The sequence below is a fragment of the Oryx dammah genome, unplaced genomic scaffold (assembly GCF_014754425.2).
Source record: "Oryx dammah isolate SB20612 unplaced genomic scaffold, SCBI_Odam_1.1 HiC_scaffold_20, whole genome shotgun sequence".
Lineage (NCBI taxonomy): Eukaryota > Metazoa > Chordata > Mammalia > Artiodactyla > Bovidae > Oryx > Oryx dammah.
In genome coordinates this window covers 68736315-68756104 of record NW_024070204.1, presented here as the reverse complement: position 1 = coordinate 68756104, position 19790 = coordinate 68736315, and the positions used below count along the sequence as shown (strand labels likewise).

Sequence of the window (19790 nt, the reverse complement as noted above, 5' to 3'; positions counted from 1 at the left end):
GAATGGACTGGTTGGATCTCCTTGCAGTCCAAGGGACTCTCAAGAGTCTTCTCCAACACCACAGTTCAAAAGCATCAATTCTTCGGCGCTCAGCCTTCTTCACAGGCCAACTCTCACATACACGACCACAGGAGAAAGCAGCCACTCCCGTTCTTCTCTCCCCCGCTCCTCGCAATCGCTGTTTTGCATGTGCTCGTTCATGTTTGTCTTCCTTCTCTCCCTTTGCCTGTCTGGTAAATTTCTACTCACTGCTCCAGATCCAGCCCTTCTGAAATCTCTTCCTTGATTCCAATCTCCCTGAGACACATCATCCCACTCAAAGTGAGCTAATCACTTCATCTTTTCTGACCCTCAATTATGAGCTGGCCATGCCTCCTGGCACAGCCCTTAGAAAAAGACATTAAAATCGTCTATTAATGTTTCTCACCAGGCCAGGGGCTTTTAAACTGTGGCCAGGGATTTCAGGAGGTCTTGAAATTGACTCATGTTTCATGTGTGTATGTTTCTCAAGAGAGGGCCCACAGATTCCATCCTATTTTCAAGAGGGTCCCTACAAGAGAGGGGCCATGACATTAGACAGAGCTCCTCAAGGGCGGAGACATACTTTATTAGCTCTTCCATAGTCTCATGCCTCATGCCTGGTGCAGACTACAAGGCTTTACTGAGTGTGCCCAGGTAATGAATAAATGACACTTAGGTCCCTTCCTTTCCGGGTCATCTTTCTATGTGAAGCAGTTAAAAAGCAAAACCAAATAACAGGCGGTTAAGAGTCAGAGGGAGAAGTTAGATGTATGAGGGTACTCTCATTCACCCACCCACCCATCTGCTCACTCACCCGCTCATCAATTCATCTAGTCAGAATGCATTTTATGTACCTATAAAACCCCATAGGGGCTTCTCAGGTGGTTCAGTGGTAAAGAATCCACCTGGTCATGCAGGAGACCTGAGTTTAATCCCTGGGTCAGGAGGATCCCCTGGGGCAGGAAATAGCAACTCACTCCATTGCTCTTGCCTGGGAAATCCCATGGACAGAGGAGCCTGGTGGGTTACAGTCCATGGTGTCACAAGAGAGTCAGACACGACCGAGTAACTGAACAGCAAGGAACCACGCCCAGTGCTAGCTGTTCAGGCTCAGAGAAGCAAGCAGCCACTGCAAGCACCTGCACATAGAGGAGGGTGGTGTGGTGAAACCCAGGAGGGCTTCCTGGGGGAGATGCGACATGAGTGAAGCCAGGTGTGAGGGACAGGGTTCAGCCAGGCGGAGCAGAGGGAGGCCTGGGTGGGTTGTCATGAACATGTGTGTTGGGGGAGGGGCAACAATGTGAGCGGATGACTGGTTAGGACCCAGAAAAGGGAGCAAAGTCACACACCAACAGTCCCTGTGGACCAGAGAGGCCTGTTTAAGCTTCCAGGAGGTGATGGCTCAGGGAAGCCAGCCCTGTGGGTTGAGTCAGGCCTGTCTGCAATGAGGTGTGGGGTGTAATTACCGAGCCGGAGCACAGGGCTGAGCTGAGTGAGTAAAAATGCTGACCCCAAACCCGGCAGGGCACCTCGCAGAGGGGAGATTTCATTACTGTTGGAGAGGAAGGATGTGCCCGCTGCCCTGGAGGCTGGAGGGCAGGCGGCGAGCCAGGCGTGGAGGCTGACCCCGTGGCCCCCTGGTGGTGAGTGAGCAGCCAGGGGGGTCCTGGAGCTAAAGAGAGGGGGAGGGAGAGCAAGACCCCATAGGTTACCTCGGCACTTAACCCCAAAAGGTGGAAGGTGGCCGCCAGACGCAGGCAGGAATCCCTCTTGCGAAAGGAGAAGCCACGCTGCCGGAAATCAAGAGTTTGTTCCTGTAGGCAGAAAAGGAATGAGACTGCCTGCTGGCTGCCAGATGCGGGGCCAGGGCAGGCTCAGGGTGGGGGGGGTGATGGCCTGAGCTGATGGCCTCAGGCAGGGGGACCCCGGGGCAGCGGCTGACCCATCCGATCCCCCTCGGTGCCCTTTGAAGACCCCAGAGCTGTCCGACTCCTAGCTTCTCTCTTTTTCTTTCCATCTTCCTTGACCGTCCCTTCATCCTCTGCCATTCCCACTCCCAAACAGCTCCCCCACACACACACACGTCTCTCAGTAATTCTGAGCACATCAGTCTAAACAAAACTGTGGCGTTATTTAAGGCAGAGGTTCTGTGCCCAGAACAGTGCTTGGCTTTTGAGTTCAAAGGTCACCACCAATCCCATTTGTTTCTTATGGACCACGTGAGAAATAGAGATGTTCAACGTGGATGAAGGGATGGGCTTTATTGCTGCCGAAAGCCGCATTGGAGGAGGAAGCCTGAAGCCAGAGCTTCTAGTCTCAGGAAGAGAACTTAGCCATAGGGTCCCAAAAGCAACTGAGAGCTGGGGGTGCCCTGCCTGTTCCCTTCACCCCCGAGCCAAGAGGACAGGCCCTGGAGTGTGTGCCATGTGTGGGGCCATGAGCTGAGGCAGCTGTGAGAAGGGCCTGAGCTACAGATTGGAGGGCCATTCACCCTCTGAGATCACCCCCACCTTCCCCACAGAGACAGGAGTGGGAGGGAGAAGAGGAGCAGCAACTTCTCTTCAGTACTTTTGGGTTATTGCTGGCATTCGGGGAACAAAGATGTTTTTTCCTTTATGCTTGGCACTGTGCGAGTATTTTGTAATCAATTCCTCACCGTGACTATTTGAAGTTGTTGATAGACCGTTTCACCTCTGGGGACAGGGAAGTACAAAGAGATGAAGGGATGAGACCTTGAAGTGAGAGAGTGGGTTCTGCATAGCTCCCTGACCTCTGCTCTGGGACACATGGTCAACACACCACGCTCTGCACAAAGCTGTTGGGATCATCTAAATAGAGACAGCCTGGACTGAAGCGACTTAGCGGCAGCAGCAGCAGCAGCTAGTGCCTCATGAGAAGGCAGCGGGACCTCAAGTTGCTTAACCTGTCTGTTCTTGCTCCTCAACTGCAAAGTGGGGACGTTCAAAGCAATCTGTATTCATGGTGAACCTGCTTTGCTGAGAGGCTCCTAGGGCATCAAAGGGGATAGGTCGTGCCCTTGGCCCAGCAGACAGCATTCAGATCCTCCCTCTCTTGATATTCTTTCCCGGTGACGGGATGCAGGCAGGTGGGCAACCGCAAAGGGGAGCACGGAGAGTTAGTTCCTTTGTAGTGGTGGAACAGTTGGGCATCTTGACTTTGCTGGTAGTTATATCAAAACACACATGTGGTAGAATAGCACACAACTAGGCACGCACATGTGCACACATATACACACACAAATGAGTGCACGTAAAACTGGTGATGTCTGAACAAGGTCTGTGGATTTTACCGGTGTCCACCCATAGTGACAACTGTACTTGTCAACTGTATAGCTACAGATATTACCTCTGGGGGACCCTGGATAAAGGGTACACAGGACTTTTCTGTACTGTTTTTGCAACTTCTTGTGAGTCTGTCATCTTTTCAAAATAAAAAGTGAAAAAAAAAAAAAGTCACCCATGGCCCTTCACTGCTCTCAGCATAAAACAAATCCTGCACCAAGGACCATAGGCCTTGCACAGCGTGGCCCCCTGGCCTCCTCTGGACCCTGTCCCTGATTCCTCTCTGTGTCTGGAGCCCCCAGTGCATTCCTTCTGTGGGGCCTGGGCCTTGCCATTTCCTTCATCTCAGCTTCTTTCGCCCCAATTCTCTGCTTCCAGGAGTATTGTGAGTAAAAGTTCTTCAGCTTAGCAGACATTGGTGAGACAGGGGTTAAGTCTGGTTCTGGGTAAACGGTAAAATACTAGATCGGGTTGCATTCTGAAACCACAAAGTTCCCAACCCTGAAGATATTTACCAGCGTCACCCCTCTGCATCTCTGACTGTTTCGGGACGATTCCATCGCTCACTTCAATCATCTCTCATGGGTTTTATCACATCATCACCCATGGTGGCTGGACCAGCCTTCCCCAAAGTCCACCCAGCTGTATGTTCTGGAAATCGATAGGTGGAGTTGGTGCTGCTCTGCCCATGGGGGCACCACCGCGAGAGTGAGCTGGAATGTGGCTCTTGTGGGTCCAGTTAAAAAGGACAGCCATGTGTTCACAGTGGGGTTTGGCTGGCAAGTTCTGACTCGTTTCTGAAGACCCAGCATCTCTGCTTTTGAGAAGCTATGCCTGACTGCCCTCCCTTACTCCACTCTTCTTCTTTGGGTCGAATTAGACGTCCCTTTTCTGAGCTGCTATAGAGCTCTGAGCTGATTACCTGGGGCTCATGCCCATCTTCAAACGGCTAATATGCCACTGTCCTCACAGGACTGTGAGCTTTCTTAGGGCCGGGAGCAAGACACTTCACCTCTCTCTGCATCTCTGGCACCAAGATGGGGCAGGTGGAGCAGAGCAGGGGCTCAGCGGATGCTGGTCAGACCACTGGAGGGGTTGGCTGGGATCTCATACATACATGGTAGAAATGGCAGAATCCAGGTCTGACAGCACGGGAAGTAGGAAGCAGGCGAGGAGCCTGGTGTCGTCTGCAGCCTTCCTCCGTGTCCTTTTATTCAGTGGCCTGGATTCCAGCAAACCGCTTCAAGTCCTTATGGCACGCCACTCATCCGCACAGCATCTGCCATCCAGAACAGCCCTGAGCTGCGGCACGAATACTAATGCACCATGCAAATGGCAGTCCAGAGAAAGAGAGCCCTGGACTGTCAGTTAGCACCAGCTAGAGAGACCAGCCCTCTCAGTCACTAGAGGCCAACCCAGTGCAGGAAGAGGCAACAGAAAGAGAAGTCATCTGGAAATGCTGCTGCTGTCAAGCCAGTCTGTGGCAGCCTGGGAAGGCGGCCTCAACCCAGGGGGTGGGGTGGGGAGATGGCCAGCCTGACCGCTCAGAAAGGGGTTACCGGAAGTGCTTGGGGAGCACGGGTGATGCCCCTGCTCCTGGAGGTGCTGCATCTGCCTTCCCCACCACCCGCCACCCGCAGGCCAGGTGACCAGGGGCCAGCTGCAGTACCCATGTCCGTGGTGGCCTCTGAGCCAACACAGAGGCTCTTCGCAGCCATCCTCCTGTGGCCCAGGGCAGCCACCGCAGGAGGGAAGGTGAGTGGAGAGCCCCCGTTGCCCCTCCGGCTCCTCTGCCGCTGCTCTGTGTCCTCTGACTTCCTTCTCTTCCCTTCCCCCATCCGCTGCTGGTTTCCTTTGCTGGGTTAACGGCCTGAGCTTTGAGAACAGATAAAACTGGGTTCAGATCCTGACGCTACAGCCTAGTCCAGCTTTGTGGCCCTGGGCAAATCACATCACCTCTCTGCCCCTCAGTTTGCTAATATGTAAAATGGACACAAGAGCAGAGCCACTGTGGTATAGTGAGAATTGCTTTTTGAGTAGCTAAGAATTTCAGCCAACTTCTTTCAGTTATGCCAGAAGTGTTTGTTGTTTTTTAGTCACTCAGTTGTGTCTGACTCTTTGTGACCCCATAGACTGCAGCACCTCAGGCTCAGGCTTCCCTATCCTTCAACATCCCAGAGCTTGCTCAAACTCATGTCCATCGAGTTGATGATGACATCCAACCATCTCATTCTCTGTCATCCCCTTCTCCTCCTGCCTTCAATTTTTCCCAGCATCAGGTCTTTTCCAATGAGTCGGCTCTTCGCATCATGTGGCCAGAGTATTGGAGTTTCAGCTTCAGCATCAGTCCTTCCAATGAATATTCAGGGTTGGTTTCCTTTAGGATGGACTGGTTTGATCTCCTTGAAGTCCTAGGGACTCTCAAGAGTCTTCTCCAACACCAGAGTTTGAAAGCATCAATTTTATAGCGCTCTGCCTTCTTTATGGCCCAACTTTCACATCTATACATGACTACTACTTTGCTTATTTATTAAATTGCTGAACTTAATTTCTATTCCAAGTTTCCATTTTAAGGGATTGGGGGCAGAAATGAAATCTCAGAAAACTTAGGATGCCCCAACCCCTCAGATTTGCCTGAACATAGTTCTGGGGGCTTATCATGAAGAACCGAGTTGTGGGGTGGACTCTATCATCAATGTGCAGCCTATCACCTCTGCAGGCAGAGGGTCCCTGGGAATCCCAGCCCCTGTACATTCTGCAGTCACAGTCCACCCAGGTCACAGCTGGCCCCCCATGCTAGAACCAAGGTTTGCTGGTCCTCTGGGGTTTTCTGGGCCATGCCCCTCCTGGGGGCAGAGGAAAGAGTCTTCTCCTTGCCAGACTCAGCAGAAAGGATGCACAGGCCAGTAAAAAAGACGCACTGCCCACATAGAGGCCTGGTGGGACTGGAGGAGGGAGTCAGGGCTGTGTCCACTGACCTGTTCTACTTAGGAAATGGGTGAGGCACCCCACATTCCTCGATTTCTCCACAGTCTGGGGTTTCAGGGCTGCATGCTGTGCCCGTGGTGGGCCAAGGACACATGTCTCTCCCTGCTCTCCAGCTGGCCTTTCATCTTAAACCAGAGTCTTCGTAAGTCAAAGTCCCAAAAGGTGGCTGTACTGATTCTGTGTCATCTCTACCCAGGCAGAAAATGGCACAGGTCTCTACTGTGGAGCAGGGCGTGTGGTCAAAGGACAAAGCACAGGAAACATCGACTGATGGCTGGTAGCTTTAAGTGGCCTCAGTTCTGCAGCCCTGTCCCAGAGGCCGCCCTCAGGGCGACAGCAGCCACAACTCTGCTCCACGCTCCTTCCTCCCTCTTCAGGCTGCAGCTGCTGCAGCAGCGCTGGTGAGCAGGGAGCCCGCGCTGGCGGGATCAGCAGGCTGTGCAGGACCAGGGGCACTCATCGCTGGCACCATTACTAGTCATCGCATGGCACGGCTGCTGCTCCCGCCTCCCCTCCCTGCTCACTTTTTCCAGGGGCCTCTAGCCTGTAGAAGCCCTGGAGTGAAAACAGACCCAGTGTGCCTCTAGGCTGGTGGCCCTGCAGGCGGGTGGCCATAGCTGCAGCTCCCAGGCACTAAGGTGAGAGCAGCCCTTAGAGCCAGACTCCTCTCCTTATCCGTCCCTCAGCTCTAAGATGCCAGACCATTGCTGTGAATCCCCAGAGAAACAGTGCTAGAAGAAATCAGTTGCAACGGCAGCTGGAGGACTTGGGGCTACACAGGCAGTGTGGGCTCTGAAGTCAGATCATCTAAGTTCGAGACTAGTTCCACCACTTATTTGCTGTGTGATGCTGGGCAGGTCACTTAGCCTGACTGTGCTTTGTTTGCCTCATTTATAAAATGGGGCATAATGAGAGTACCTACCTTATGGGGTACTGAAATGAATAAGAAGGACTGGGTATGTGACTGGCGCACAGTAAGAATTCCATAGATGGTGGCTACCATTGCTAACATAACTGTTACATAACCTAAGGAGAATAAAGAAGGGGCATGAATACAGTTGACTCCTGGACATTTACCCAAGATTATGGGTGAATAATCTGATGCCGAAGCTGAAACTCCAATACTTTGGCCACCTGATGCAAAGAACCAACTCACTGGAAAAGACCCTGAGGCTGGGAATGATTGAAGGTGGGAGGAGAAGGGGACGACAGAGGACGAGATGGTTGGATGGCATCACCGATGCAATCGACATGAGTTTGAGTAGGCTCCAGGAGTTGGTGATGGACAGGTAAGCCTGGTATCCTGCAGTCCATGGGGTTGCAGAGTCAGACACGACTGAGCCACTGAACTGAACTGATGCATCCATAATTTGTACAGATAAGAAATCCTGCCCATGGTTTCTGTCCCCATTGCCCCAGTCATTTCAGCGTCACCTGTCCACCCTGCCACTAGGACAGTTATCAGGGCCACCTCTACCCCACTTCAGCCCCGCTCTGCCCCTCACCCTCACCTCAACCTCCCGCCCCATTCCTTGCTCCCAGTTCCACACTTGTTGTCTCCACCCCACCTCCACTCTGACCTTTGACCTCCTGCCCTGGGCCCCTGACCTTGCAGAGTGGGACTTAGAGTGGGGCAGGCCAGCCTGACTGGGTTTAAGGGCCTATTTCTTCACTGGTGGGCTTCCCTGGTGCCTCAGCTGGTAAAGAATCTGCCTGCAATGTGGGAAACCTGGATTTGATCCCTGGGTTGGGAAGATCCCCTGGAGAAGGGAATGGCAACCCACTATAGTACTCTTGCCTGGAGAATCCCATGGACAGAGGAGCCTGGCAGGCTACAGTCCATGCGACTGCAAAAAAAGTCAGAGACAACTGAGCGACTAACACTTGCACTTTCACACTTTCTTCACTGGCAGAGCTAGAGAGGTCATTCTCACTGTTTTTTGACAAAGTCTGGGATGTTATAAAGGGTGTGTATCTGTCCTTTGCCCCTTGGACTGTGAGTTCTCCAAGCCAGTGAGCATCAACTTCTGCAACCCAGAGACCCACTTAGAGTGTGATAAACACGAGGTGCTCACTAAATGCACTCATGAAATTGTGACTGAATGGACCAAGTTTCACAATGATGCTAACGATGATGAGCATCCTTCCTGGAGCCTCGCAACCTGCCAGTCACTATGCTAAAGCCCTTGAATGCTTCTCATTCAACCCTCACAACAACCCTAAGCAACTGGCATAATTATTACCTCCATCTCACAGAAGTTGAAACTGCGTCTTAGAGAAGTTAAGCTCAGCTAAGAAGTGCCTGGGTCAAACCCCTTCATACAGCCTCTCCTCCTAAGGAAAGATTTTCTTAACCAGGGGTCCATAAATGTGCTTCAATACGGAGAGTCATGAACACCACAAAACTTAATGCCAACTGTGAGTGCAAGCATGCCCTATTCTTTTGGGAAAGAAGTGTCACAGTTTTCATCCGGTATTTAAATGTGTGTGAACATTTTACTCCACCTCCTCACCCTTCCTCCTTCAGGCCATCCTTCCATCCACCCCGAGAGCCATTTGATCAAGTTCATAAAGCCCCTGCGTTATGCTGAGTCTAATGTGGCACCCATGACTTCCCTGACCTCCACAACGAGCAATACGGTTTCAGATAATGCAAGCTGAGGTGCTCTGGCACGTCATTTCCCCCTCCCTGGATCTGGGAAACTCAGAAGGGCTTTGCTGCCGGTGTCTAGGCTGCGTGGGTGGCTGCACTCTGTCTGAACTCATCTCAGCCCCTGGTGGAGACTGTTCCAGCACTGGAGCATGAAGGGGGAGCCCTTGAGGCAGTGCAGCTGTCGGGACGTGAAGGGCAGAGCCTGGGTCCTGGTTTCCTTTGCGTCCCCCTCGCAGTCCACATCAGCCATTCTCCCTCACGGGGCATAATCAGCCTCGACAGATGAGGCCACGCTTGCTGCATGAGCACATGGCCCAGGAGAGTCACTTCCCAAGCTCAGGTCCCTCACTAAGGTCTTTTCTAGCTCCTAGGAAGGTGGGGAAGAAAGTGCTTGCAAAGGAGACCCAAGAGGAGGCTGAGGAATAAAGTTAGCATGTTCTGAGCTAGGACTGTGCTCCAAGCAGGTAAACCCTGTGCCGAGTGCTTCTGCTATCACAATCGATTTTAATCTCATCCTGCCAGTGACATTGGTGGGATTGTTCCTCTCGCAAACGTGCAGAGTGAGGCTTTCAAAGATCAAAAAAACATGCTCAAGGTCACAAAACAAACCCCACATTTGAAGCCTGATGTCCCTGAGTTGAAAGCTCTATCTGCTTCCCTGCCCTCTGGAGATCTATCAGTACTTGTGACATCACCTGTAGTTTGCAAAAACTTACCTTACCTGGCTTCTGAGCATTCGCCACCACCTTATTCCATATTCATTGCCTCCCTCCTGATTGCTGTGTGTAAAGATGCGAGCATCTGACTGCCCTCAGCCCTAGATCAGCTCCAAAAGGGCAGGGACTCTTGCTTCTTCTTATTCAGTACTGATCCATGTATTTAGAAAAATGCCTATCAAGTAGATGTTGCTTAATAAATATACACTTTTTTTCAAAGTGTCTATTTAAATAGTTTTTTTAAATGTGGACTATTTTTAAAGTCTTTAATTTATTACAATATTGCTTCTGTTTTATGTCTTGGCCACAAGGCAGTGGAATCTTAGCTCTCTGACCAGGGATTAAACTCACACTCCCTGCATGGAAAGCCGAAGTCTTAATCACTGGATCCCCAGGGAAGTCCCAATAAATATATGTTGAATGAATGAATAAATGAATACCTAAATTAACCCCAGAACAAATAATAAAGGGTATTTGCAGAGTGATTTACAGAGAGATAAAACATTTTTCCTTTACCTTATCCAACCCATCCCTCATATCAAAACTTGAAGGAGGCCTGCTCACATTTTACAGATGAAGCAGTCCAGTCTAAATTCACGTGCAGAAAGAGAAGTGGGGTGGGTCCCTTTCCCCTCCCTGAGTGACCTCACTGAGAGTATCTGTGGGACACTCAAGATGTCCTGGTCCAGGCTGAGCCGTGCTGGGAGGAGGACAGGGGAAGGGGGTGTGTGCTTTGCTTTCTAACCGCTCACAATCTATTCAAGGAGGCCAGACTTATGCGTGTGGAACATTTGGGAAATGGTACAAGACAGCAGCTAGCAGAGTGCTGAAGTGCACATAATCAGGTGCCAACCACATTCCCTTCCTTAACTAATCTGAGTCTTTTAATACCAGATGGGGATCCTGAGAATAGATTTCCTCTGAAACAGATGAAGAGCAAAGATGGAAGCTGAGGGGAAGACGGTAGCTTCCTCGCTTTTCGCACGGCTTGCGCCTGGCCCCAGGCAGCCAGGCAGCGGCGGAGCACTCTCCCCGGCCGTCCTGGTCTGTGCTGGGCACACACTGAGAGCCTCACACACACGACTGCACCGCCCTTAGTGGCAATACCGTGCGGGCCCTGTGCTCAGTCACGTCTTTGTGACCCCATGGACTGTGTCTTGCCGGGTTCCCCTGTCCGTGGGATTTGCCAGGCAAGAATACTGGAGTGGATTGCCATTTCCTACCACAGGGGATCTTCCCAACCCAGGGATGGAACCTGTGTCTCCTGGGCCTCTTGCATTGCAGGTGGATTCTTTACCCCCTGAGCCGTCAGGGAAGCCCATACAATACTACAAGTTAGGCACTAATGCCGACCACAGAGCGGGGACATAGGGTTCAGAGAGAGGACTTATCAGGCCCAAAGTCATACAGCTAATAAGGGACAAAGCTTGGAATTTAGCAGAACCCCCCCACCCCCGCCGATTCATGCTCTTAATCTGACACTGCTGCCTCCGTGTGTGGTGGGAACTCAGTGACCTGCCCTTGTCCACAGGGATGGGAAGAGACATGACTGGAGCAGCAGTGATGAGAGAGGGAAGCAAGGAACACAGCTTGTGTGTCACGTAAACAGACAAGTGCACTGTGCTGCTGCAGGACCTCTGCGGGTCTCTGACCATCGTATCCTTTCCCCCTGCACAGCCTCCTGGGGGTGGCCTAAGGATCTTATCCTTTCCCCCCCTGAACAGCCTCCTGGGGGTGGCCTAAGGATCTTATCCTTTCCCCCCCGAACAGCCTCCTGGGGGTGGCCTAAGGATCTTATCCTTTCCCCCCCTGAACAGCCTCCTGGGGGTGGCCTAAGGATCTTATCCTTTCCCCTGCACAGCCTCCTGGGGGTGGCCTAAGGATCTTATCCTTTCCCCCTGCACAGCCTCCTGGGGGTGGCCTAAGGATCTTATCCTTTCCCCCTGCACAGCCTCCTGGGGGTGGCCTAAGGATCTTATCCTTTACCCCCTGCACAGCCTCCTGGGGGTGGCCTAAGGATCTTATCCTTTCCCCCTGCACAGCCTCCTGGGGGTGGCCTAAGGATCTTATCCTTTACCCCCTGCACAGCCTCCTGGGGGTGGCCTAAGGATCTTATCCTTTCCCCCTGCACAGCCTCCTGGGGGTGGCCTAAGGATCTTATCCTTTACCCCCTGCACAGCCTCCTGGGGGTGGCCTAAGGATCTTATCCTTTCCCCCTGCACAGCCTCCTGGGGTGGCCTAAGGATCTTATCCTTTCCCCCCCTGCACAGCCTCCTGGGGGGGGCCTAAGGATCTTATCCTTTCTCCCCCTGAACAGCCTCCTGGGGGTGGCCTAAGGATCTTATCCTTTCCCCCCTGCACAGCCTCCTGGGGGTGGCCTAAGGAGCCCTATATGGGTGTTCATGTCAGAGGGAAGGCAAGACCTTGGCTCCAGAGACTTCTGAGGGTGTGGACAGGCTGTGTGTGTATTTGTCTGCTCAGGCTGCTATAACAAGACGTCACAGACTGGATGGCTTAAACAACAGAAGTTTATTTTCTCACAGTTTTGGAGACCAGAAGTCCAAGATTCAGGTGAGGGGCCGGCAGAGACTGTGTCCAGTGAGAGCTCTCCCCATGGGTTGCAGATGGCTGCCTTCTTGCTGTGTATGCACGTGGTCTTTCCTTGATCACGTGGTGGTGGTGGGGATCTGATGCCTGTTCTTCTATGGGCAGTAAGGACACTAATTCCACAGGGTCAGGGCCCCACCCTTATGACCTCATTTAAATCTTCATCACTTCCTTAGAGGTTGCATCTCCATATACTGCCATTCTGGAGATTAGGGTTCCAACATATGAACTCAGGGAGGACACAAACATTTAGTCCATAACAGGATGGATGAGGGAGGGGTCAGAGCTGGAGATGGTGTGTGAGCTGGCTCACCTTCCAGCGTAGAGGAAGCCACAGCCATTGAAACCAAGGTTGGTTGGGGCTGGCCGAGATCACCTTAGTGAATGCACCATTCAGAACAGCAGGATAAACGGCCCCTACAGCCAAGTGAGTGACGGGAGGCTCCTGCTGTCTCCATGGAGTTCTCTCTTGCAATTTATCTGTACTCTGCTTCCTCAAGGGTTTTCCTGGTGGCTCAAACAGTAAAGAATTCGTCTGCAATGCAACAGACCTGGGTTCAATCCCTGGGTTGGGAAGATCCCTTTGAAAAGGGAACAGCTACCCATTCCAGTATTTTTGCCTGGAGAATTCCATGGATAGAGGATCCTGGCAGGGTATAGTACATGGGGTCACAAAGAGTCAGACAAGACTGAGCGACTTTCGTTGCTTCTTTAAAGAGCCTTGCGGGTGGAGGAAATGAGATAATGGCCTCCTAGCCTTTAGTAAATTCTCAAGGGCCGATCCTGGTCACTCAGGTAGTGCGGAGATGAGCAGAGGCTGCAGGTGAAGTGGCTTGGTGCTCCGTCCAGAGACGTCTGAGAGACCTGGAGGCTGCAGTGAGGCTCCATCACCCCATCGCCAGCAATGACCTCTCTGTTCCTTAAGTCCTGGCCATCCTAGGTCCTGTTGTATCCCAGGCTTCAGCCCCACCCCCACCCTTCTTCCCCAACAGGGAGGGCAGGAAGGAGGTAGGGCCAGCTCCCCCCGTTCTGCTCCATTATCCAGGATTCTGGAACTCAGGGACACAGAGAAGCCCTGCACTGCTTGCTAGTCAGGATACCTGAGGCTTAAAATCTGGTGGGACCCAGAGGTGAGCTCCCCAGCTCAGTGGCCCACAGTTGTCCTCATGTGCCAACAGAAGTGTTCCCAGGAGGTTCCCAGGACAGAGTCTCAGGCTCCAAGTTCTAATCCCACATCCTGGATGGGTAACTTCAGGGAAATTTCTTGCCCTTTGTTGTACAGTTGCTCAGTCATGTCTGACTCTTTGTGACCTCATGGACTGCAGCACCCCAGGCTTCCTTGTCCATCACCAACCCCCAGAGCTTGCTCTAACTCATGTCCATCACGTCGATGATGCCATCCAACCATCTCATCCTCTGTCATCCCCTTCTCCTCCTGCCTTCAATCTTTCCCAGCATCAGGGTCTTTTCCAAAGAGTTGGCCCTTCATACCAGGTGGCCAAAGTATTGGAGCTTCAGCTTCAGCACCAGTCCTTTCGATGAATATTCAGGATTGATTTTCTTTAGGATTGACAGGTTCGATCTCCTTGCAGTCCAAGGGCCTCTCAAGAGTCTTCTCCAACACCACAGTTCAAAAGCATCAATTTTTCAGCGCTCAGCTTTCTTTATGGTCCAACTCTCACCTCAATACATGACCACTGGGGGGAAAAAAGACATCCCAGTTGCTCTTACCCCTATTCACCCCTCCCTGGGTGGAGCAGACTTTTTTCTCACCCCGTGAATTCAGGAAGTGGATTAAATAAGATTTTCCCTGAAGACAAATGAAACAAGGCACCCCACACGGGCCACACACGTTCTCCGGAGGGGCATTCTGCCTCCCCCTGAACCCCACCCATGCGCCAGACCTCAGCCCCCGGCGCCCCCGTGCGCTCCGGCCCCGCCCCGCCCCTCCGGGGCTGCCCGCCTGCCGCTCTCCGCGAGCGCGGCTCAGACTCGCCTGGAGCGCGGCAGGCAGGCAGGCAGGCGCGCGGCTCTGCTCCACGCCGTCCCTGCTCTGTTCATTCATGATTGGTACTCGGCCCCCCGAGACCCAGCCCGAGCGCCGGGAGGGGAGCGGAGCGTGCGGCAGGAGGGGCGGGCGAGCGCGGCTCCCGCACCGCACGCGGCGCTGGCTCGGGAGCGCCGGCCGCGCGGGAGCGCCGGCCGGGTGTCCAGCGCCAGACAGGCTTCATCGTCCTCCACCCTCGGCGAGGGGAGCGGCCGGGCTCGGGTCCGGAGGCTCGCGAGGAGCCGCTAACCCTGTGAGTCAGTGCATGTGCGGGGCTGAAGAAGGAAAGGAAAGGCTCCCAGCGCCCCAGCCCCACACTCGCTGAATACCAAGCTGCAGCAAGCTGCCGGGTGCTTTTTTTTTTTTTTTTAATCTCCTCCGATTCGGAGTAGAAGATCCACACTGCTTTCCTTCCAGGGGAGGGGAGGGGCAGGGCCCGAGGTCCCAAGTCGCACACAAGTCTTCGCTGCCATGGGGGCCGTCATGGGCACCTTCTCCTCTCTGCAAACCAAACAAAGACGACCCTCGAAAGGTAAGCCACTTCCTTCTTCCTTTTGTTCCCCTGGCTGGTTTGGGGGGTGCTCGGTGCTGGGCAGGGGTGTGCTACCTGTTCCCTTTGGCCCGGACCCTCCTGTCCATGAAGAGCAGGTTTAGGTTCCTGTATCCACAGGAGTAAGAATCAGGCGGGAGGATTCGTGTGAACGTAGGTGAGCTCGAAGAGGAGAGGGCCAGAGTGGATTCTGACCTCAGGGACCACGGGACCTCTCTGGGACACCAGGTACCACGACCCTACTCCCGGGGGACTCGCTCAGCGCAGAAGGCAGAGGCAAATTCACGCGGGGAGAGAGGGGAGGGCGGGGGCGGGGCTGAATTATCTGGGTGTAAATGTTGGGAAGCTCTCCCCATTCCCATAGACGGCTGTGGGCATCCGGGGAGGGTGCCCGCACATTCACACTGAACTCCCTCCTGGGCAGCGATGCCATGCAGACCTGGGGCTGGTCATCAAGGAGAGAGTGCTGTCTGCCCACCCCAATAAGCCTCTGCAAGCCAAAAGGAGTCAGCTGCCATCAGGTGGTAAAACTTCCAAGGCTGTGTGGTGGTGGCTCAGGGCGTCAGGAGCCAGGGCATCACACGAGATGCTGCCATGCTCTGGGCACCGCTGAGGAGCTGAGGGCATTGTCAAGGTCTGGCGGAGAGGTGTGCTAACATCAGGGATTAGAAAGCATAATATCCTGGAGTCCCTTGTCTGCCTGGGTGCCAGCTGAGATAAGCCCAGTCTCACCAGTGGCACAGTTGCCCAGCGGGTCCATGGGAAGTTGGGGAAGACGTCTTGCACTGCGGGGGTCTATGTAGACCTCCTGTCCACCTGCTTGAAAGTTGGTTGTTGGAATAAAGATACTGGATACAGTTAGGAAAAAGAATATGTAGGTTTGGTTTGTTCGGATTTTATGTTCGAATACTCTTGTGAGTGGTAGAAAGATTTTAAGTAACCTGACCATTAAACCTCTAATTTCTGCTATTGGAGCCCAGGTTCTGGCTCCAGGTAGGGTTAGAGCTATCCCTTATGCTGGCTGGTGATTAGATCAGCGTTAGGATAATGGTGGACCCCAGCCAGGGTGCACAGTGAGTCCACTGTCAGGACTTGGTTGGTCTTCCTGGTTCATTAAGGAAGTCTGCATCACAGAGCTGCCTCTTGAAGAATAACTTCTCGACGAGGGGTCTTGGCATCTGGTCCAGTCCACAGAGACCTCAGGCTGGCTGAATACTGAGGAATAAGATCTCTGCGTGAAGATCTTAGGTGATGAAGCTGGGGTTGGCATTCAGAGTCTAGAACATGGGAAAGAGGCCTCCACTCATATGTCCAGCTGAGTTATACATCCTTCTGGCAGGAAAGGGACTGGTTGCCTTCTTACCATTCCTAGGCAGGAGAGGTCTGCAAGCCTTGGCCTACAACCTTGACATTGAGCCCCACTCCTCATGGATGACTGGGGACAAAGTTCAGTGCCAAATCCTGGACTCCCAACCCCCAACCACCATCCGACCACCATGAGGACCCAGAGGCCAGAGTACTGTGGGGACAAGAAACTCAAGGATTTGCATCCTGGGAGGCAGCTAGGTGTCACAGAAAGATCTTGGACCCTAGAGCCCAACAGTCTGGGTGCAAACCTCAGGCCCATCACTCCCTTCTTATGTGACTTCAGGAAAATCCCTTCACCTGTCTAAGCCTCAGTTTTCTTATCCATAAAATGGACAGGCATACTGTCTCCAGGCAGAAAACAGGTTGTGGAGGGAGAAGAGAGAGGGAGGACCATGTGTGGATCACTGTGTTCACTGCACCCACCGGGGACCCAGAGGAGACTGTTGAAAGATGCCAAGGTCAACTGAATGATGTATATGGAGGATACAGAGGACACAGTCTTCATAAAGGATCGGGCAGAGATGAAGAGCTGAGGCATCACTCCGACATTGCCATCCACCATTCCCTTTTCCTACTCAAAACTCCAGGTCATCCCAGACAAATTCCTGCAAGATTCCCAGAGGCCAGAGCTCTTTGCTTCTCTCTCCTAGGAGTCTAAGGAAGGAAAGAGGGGCACCAGCACTCAGCGAGCCCCCGCTGTGTGCCTGACGCAGTGGTAGGTGCTTTATCTACCTGTTCTCACTTAACTCTCAGAATAATGCTTGTTTGAAGCTTATTGCAGGTCCAGGGCTATTGACAAGCTGTCTGAGCCCGGGGTGTCCACTCAGCCCCACTTGCACAAAGCCCCTGCATGCTGGCTGGAATTGTCTAGGCCTCCAGCTCCACACAGACTTTCCTGGTGGGGCTAATAGTAAAGAACCTGCCTCCCAATGCAGGAGACGTAAGAGACGTAGGTGGGGAAGACCCCCTGAAGGAGGGCGGGACAGCAAACTCTAATACTCTTGCCAGCAGAATCCCGTGGACAGAGGAGCCTGGTGAGCTACAGTTCATAAGGTCACAAAGAGTTAGACATGACTGAAGCGACTTAGCACACTCGCATCGACAACTCCATACATTCCCCCAAGCATTCTCCCTGGAGCAGTGACTTATCTTCCTGTGTTGCTCTGTGGAAGGCTGATCAGCAGAAGACGCTTTCTGTAGAGAGGGGAGACTTGGAAACTGACTGGAAAGGCTAGTGATCAGAGATTACTTCCTGGTCAGATCTCTGCCCCATGACGACCTCAGTTTCACCTTTGTTAAAGGGGAAAATTACATGAGACATTTTCTCAGCTTCCATCCGGTTCTCAAATTTGAAGATTTCTATTGCTGATGTTCTTCGCAGAGCTGCCACTATGATCTCTGACACCTCAGGCTCAGATTTAATTAGAAGCAGTCAGAAGAGAGTGGTGGAGATTTTTCAACTCAGGAATCCATCTTCCTGCTGGGTTCAAATCCAGGCGCTACCACTTACTAACTGTATGACTAAGCCTTATTTTTCTCAACTAGAAAACAGGGACAGTAGTAGTTATAATCTTAAAATAGCTGTTGTGTTGTGTGGATTTCAGGATAATGCAAATCAAATGCTTAGCACAAGCTCTGCTACATGATATGTAGTCAGCAAATTTTAACCACTATTCAATTTATGGCTCTACTGTTTGGAGCTTCCAAATGCCTAGAGTAAGCCATCCTGGAAGTAGTCTGTGCCTGTGGGAATCCTCACCACTCATTTCTGGAGCCTTCTTCCTGCCGTGTCCAGGAAACTAGGACCTAAATCCACGTGCTCAGATGCTGGTCCTATTGCCGCAGCCGCCGCTGACCTCTGCGTTGTGGCTGTTGCTGAAAGCATTTTATCTTAATCAACAAATACCCTGCGTGTTTTGGAAATATAATTTGGAATCACATACATGTAAAGCTCCACAAGATTTAGTGCCGAGGGCAGGGATGTGCCTAGCCCAACCTAGGTGTTCAGGGAGAGCTTCCAGAAGGCAATAGAAATCTAAAATAATTTAAGAGCTATGTCATTGAATGAAAAACTTTCACATTAATTTCCTGTCCTTCTCTCTGCTTGGAATCTTTGTCTTTAATTAAGAATGGGAGAAGTCCTGCTTTAGAGATTCAGACTCTGCATTCCAGATAGGGTTTCTGGTTCTAATAGTTTTGTATGTGTTTATCATACAAAAGACACAGCTCTGGGCTTAAAGGGTTGGCAGGTCAGGGGTGATTAGAGGAGGATTGCACAGGGGCGGCAGCTGGACCTGTGGAGGGAGGGGCAAGAGAATCGAGAGGGGCATCACGTTGCAGGGGTGGCCGGGCTGTCAGTCCTCCGAGGCCGAGGGGAAGCATTCAGAGCCTTCAGCAAGGGCCGCGCCTGGGGTCTCCAGGGTGTTCGTTGAACAGATGAGCCAACAAAATCTCATGGCTTTTAGATGCTTTTCTGAGGCCACGTGGCAAATTAGAGACAAATACGGGACTGTTCCCCTCACTCCTAGATCAGTGAGCATCTTGGAATTTTAAAGACCCTGTGGGAGCACGCTCCTGCTGAGGTCAGGTTGGGTTTGTTCTCAGAGCAGCATGCTCAGCGAGGCACAGTCCGCGAGGCCGGCGGGAGGCGACGAGACGGAGAGCGGCAGTGCCGCCCTCACACAGCCCTGGGCTCAGGGCCTTTGCAAGTCATCTCACCTTGGAGATGCCAGCTTTCTTATGTCTGAAAGAGGAATGCTGCTGTGCAGGGGTGTTCATGTCTTGAGTCTTACCTGTTTCTGCATCTTGGTCTATCCTTTTAGCTCTGTGTTACCCTTTCCCCCGCTTCCTTGTCTAATAGTTAAAATTCAACTCACATTCCAAGTCCCCACTCAGCTATTTCTACATTCAGGAAGGCTTCCCCAAGCCCCAGAAAGAAGCTGCTTCTCCCATCTAAATTCCTTAATCCTTTAGACGGACGTTCTCCTGACTCTCAAGTCATGCTTTAAATAAGGCAACTGATGGAGGTTTACCCCCTCCCCCCACCCTCGGAATGTCAACTTTGCGTTACTCTGAATCATTCTTCACAGCCCCCATCTTCATTGCTTGCACATAGTAGGCACTCCATAAATCTTCCGATTTATAAGTAATGGGATGCTTGGCCATTCTCTGTTATTTCCTAGAATTGCAGACCCTGGAGGAAAAGTTAGCTTCCCTCTGGAATTTCAGTTACGAGCCCTTTCCCTGAAATGAATTCTGTTATTTGGTCTGCTGGCTTTGAATTAGCTTTGTCCAGGGACTGTACTAAGCCTGTTTACCGTTTAGCAGGGAAAGGCTGAGAGCAGTGTTCCTGTTTGCCAGCCCCTGAGAGTCACATAAGTATGGGAGACCACACGCAGGGTCAGGCACAGCTCTGGTCCCTCCATCCCAGAAGAGAGTCATTGGAGCTCGAGGCAAATAAGGGTCAGGAGATGGGAAAGGCTGAAGGATGGATGTGAAAGGACTGCTGCCGCCTAACCTCAGTGGGAGTTCTTGTCTG

The 19790-nt window shown here is 52.3% G+C and overlaps 1 protein-coding gene across 3 annotated transcripts in view; it reads left to right on the top strand.

Annotated features, from left to right (window-relative positions):
• KCNIP1 (potassium voltage-gated channel interacting protein 1) overlaps positions 1 to 19790 on the top strand; it is a 413346-nt gene that overhangs the window by 139896 nt on the left and 253660 nt on the right. The window contains exon 1 of one of the 3 annotated variants that reach the window (XM_040262774.1): positions 14440 to 14866. The exons of 1 other annotated variant lie outside the window; for it this stretch is intronic. In XM_040262774.1, the coding sequence (XP_040118708.1) occupies positions 14806 to 14866 (61 nt within the window). In that variant the 5' untranslated portion in view covers positions 14440 to 14805. Of the gene's footprint in view, positions 1 to 14439; positions 14867 to 19790 lie in introns of those variants that run through there. One more of the 3 variants, XM_040262775.1, reaches the window with a different exon arrangement.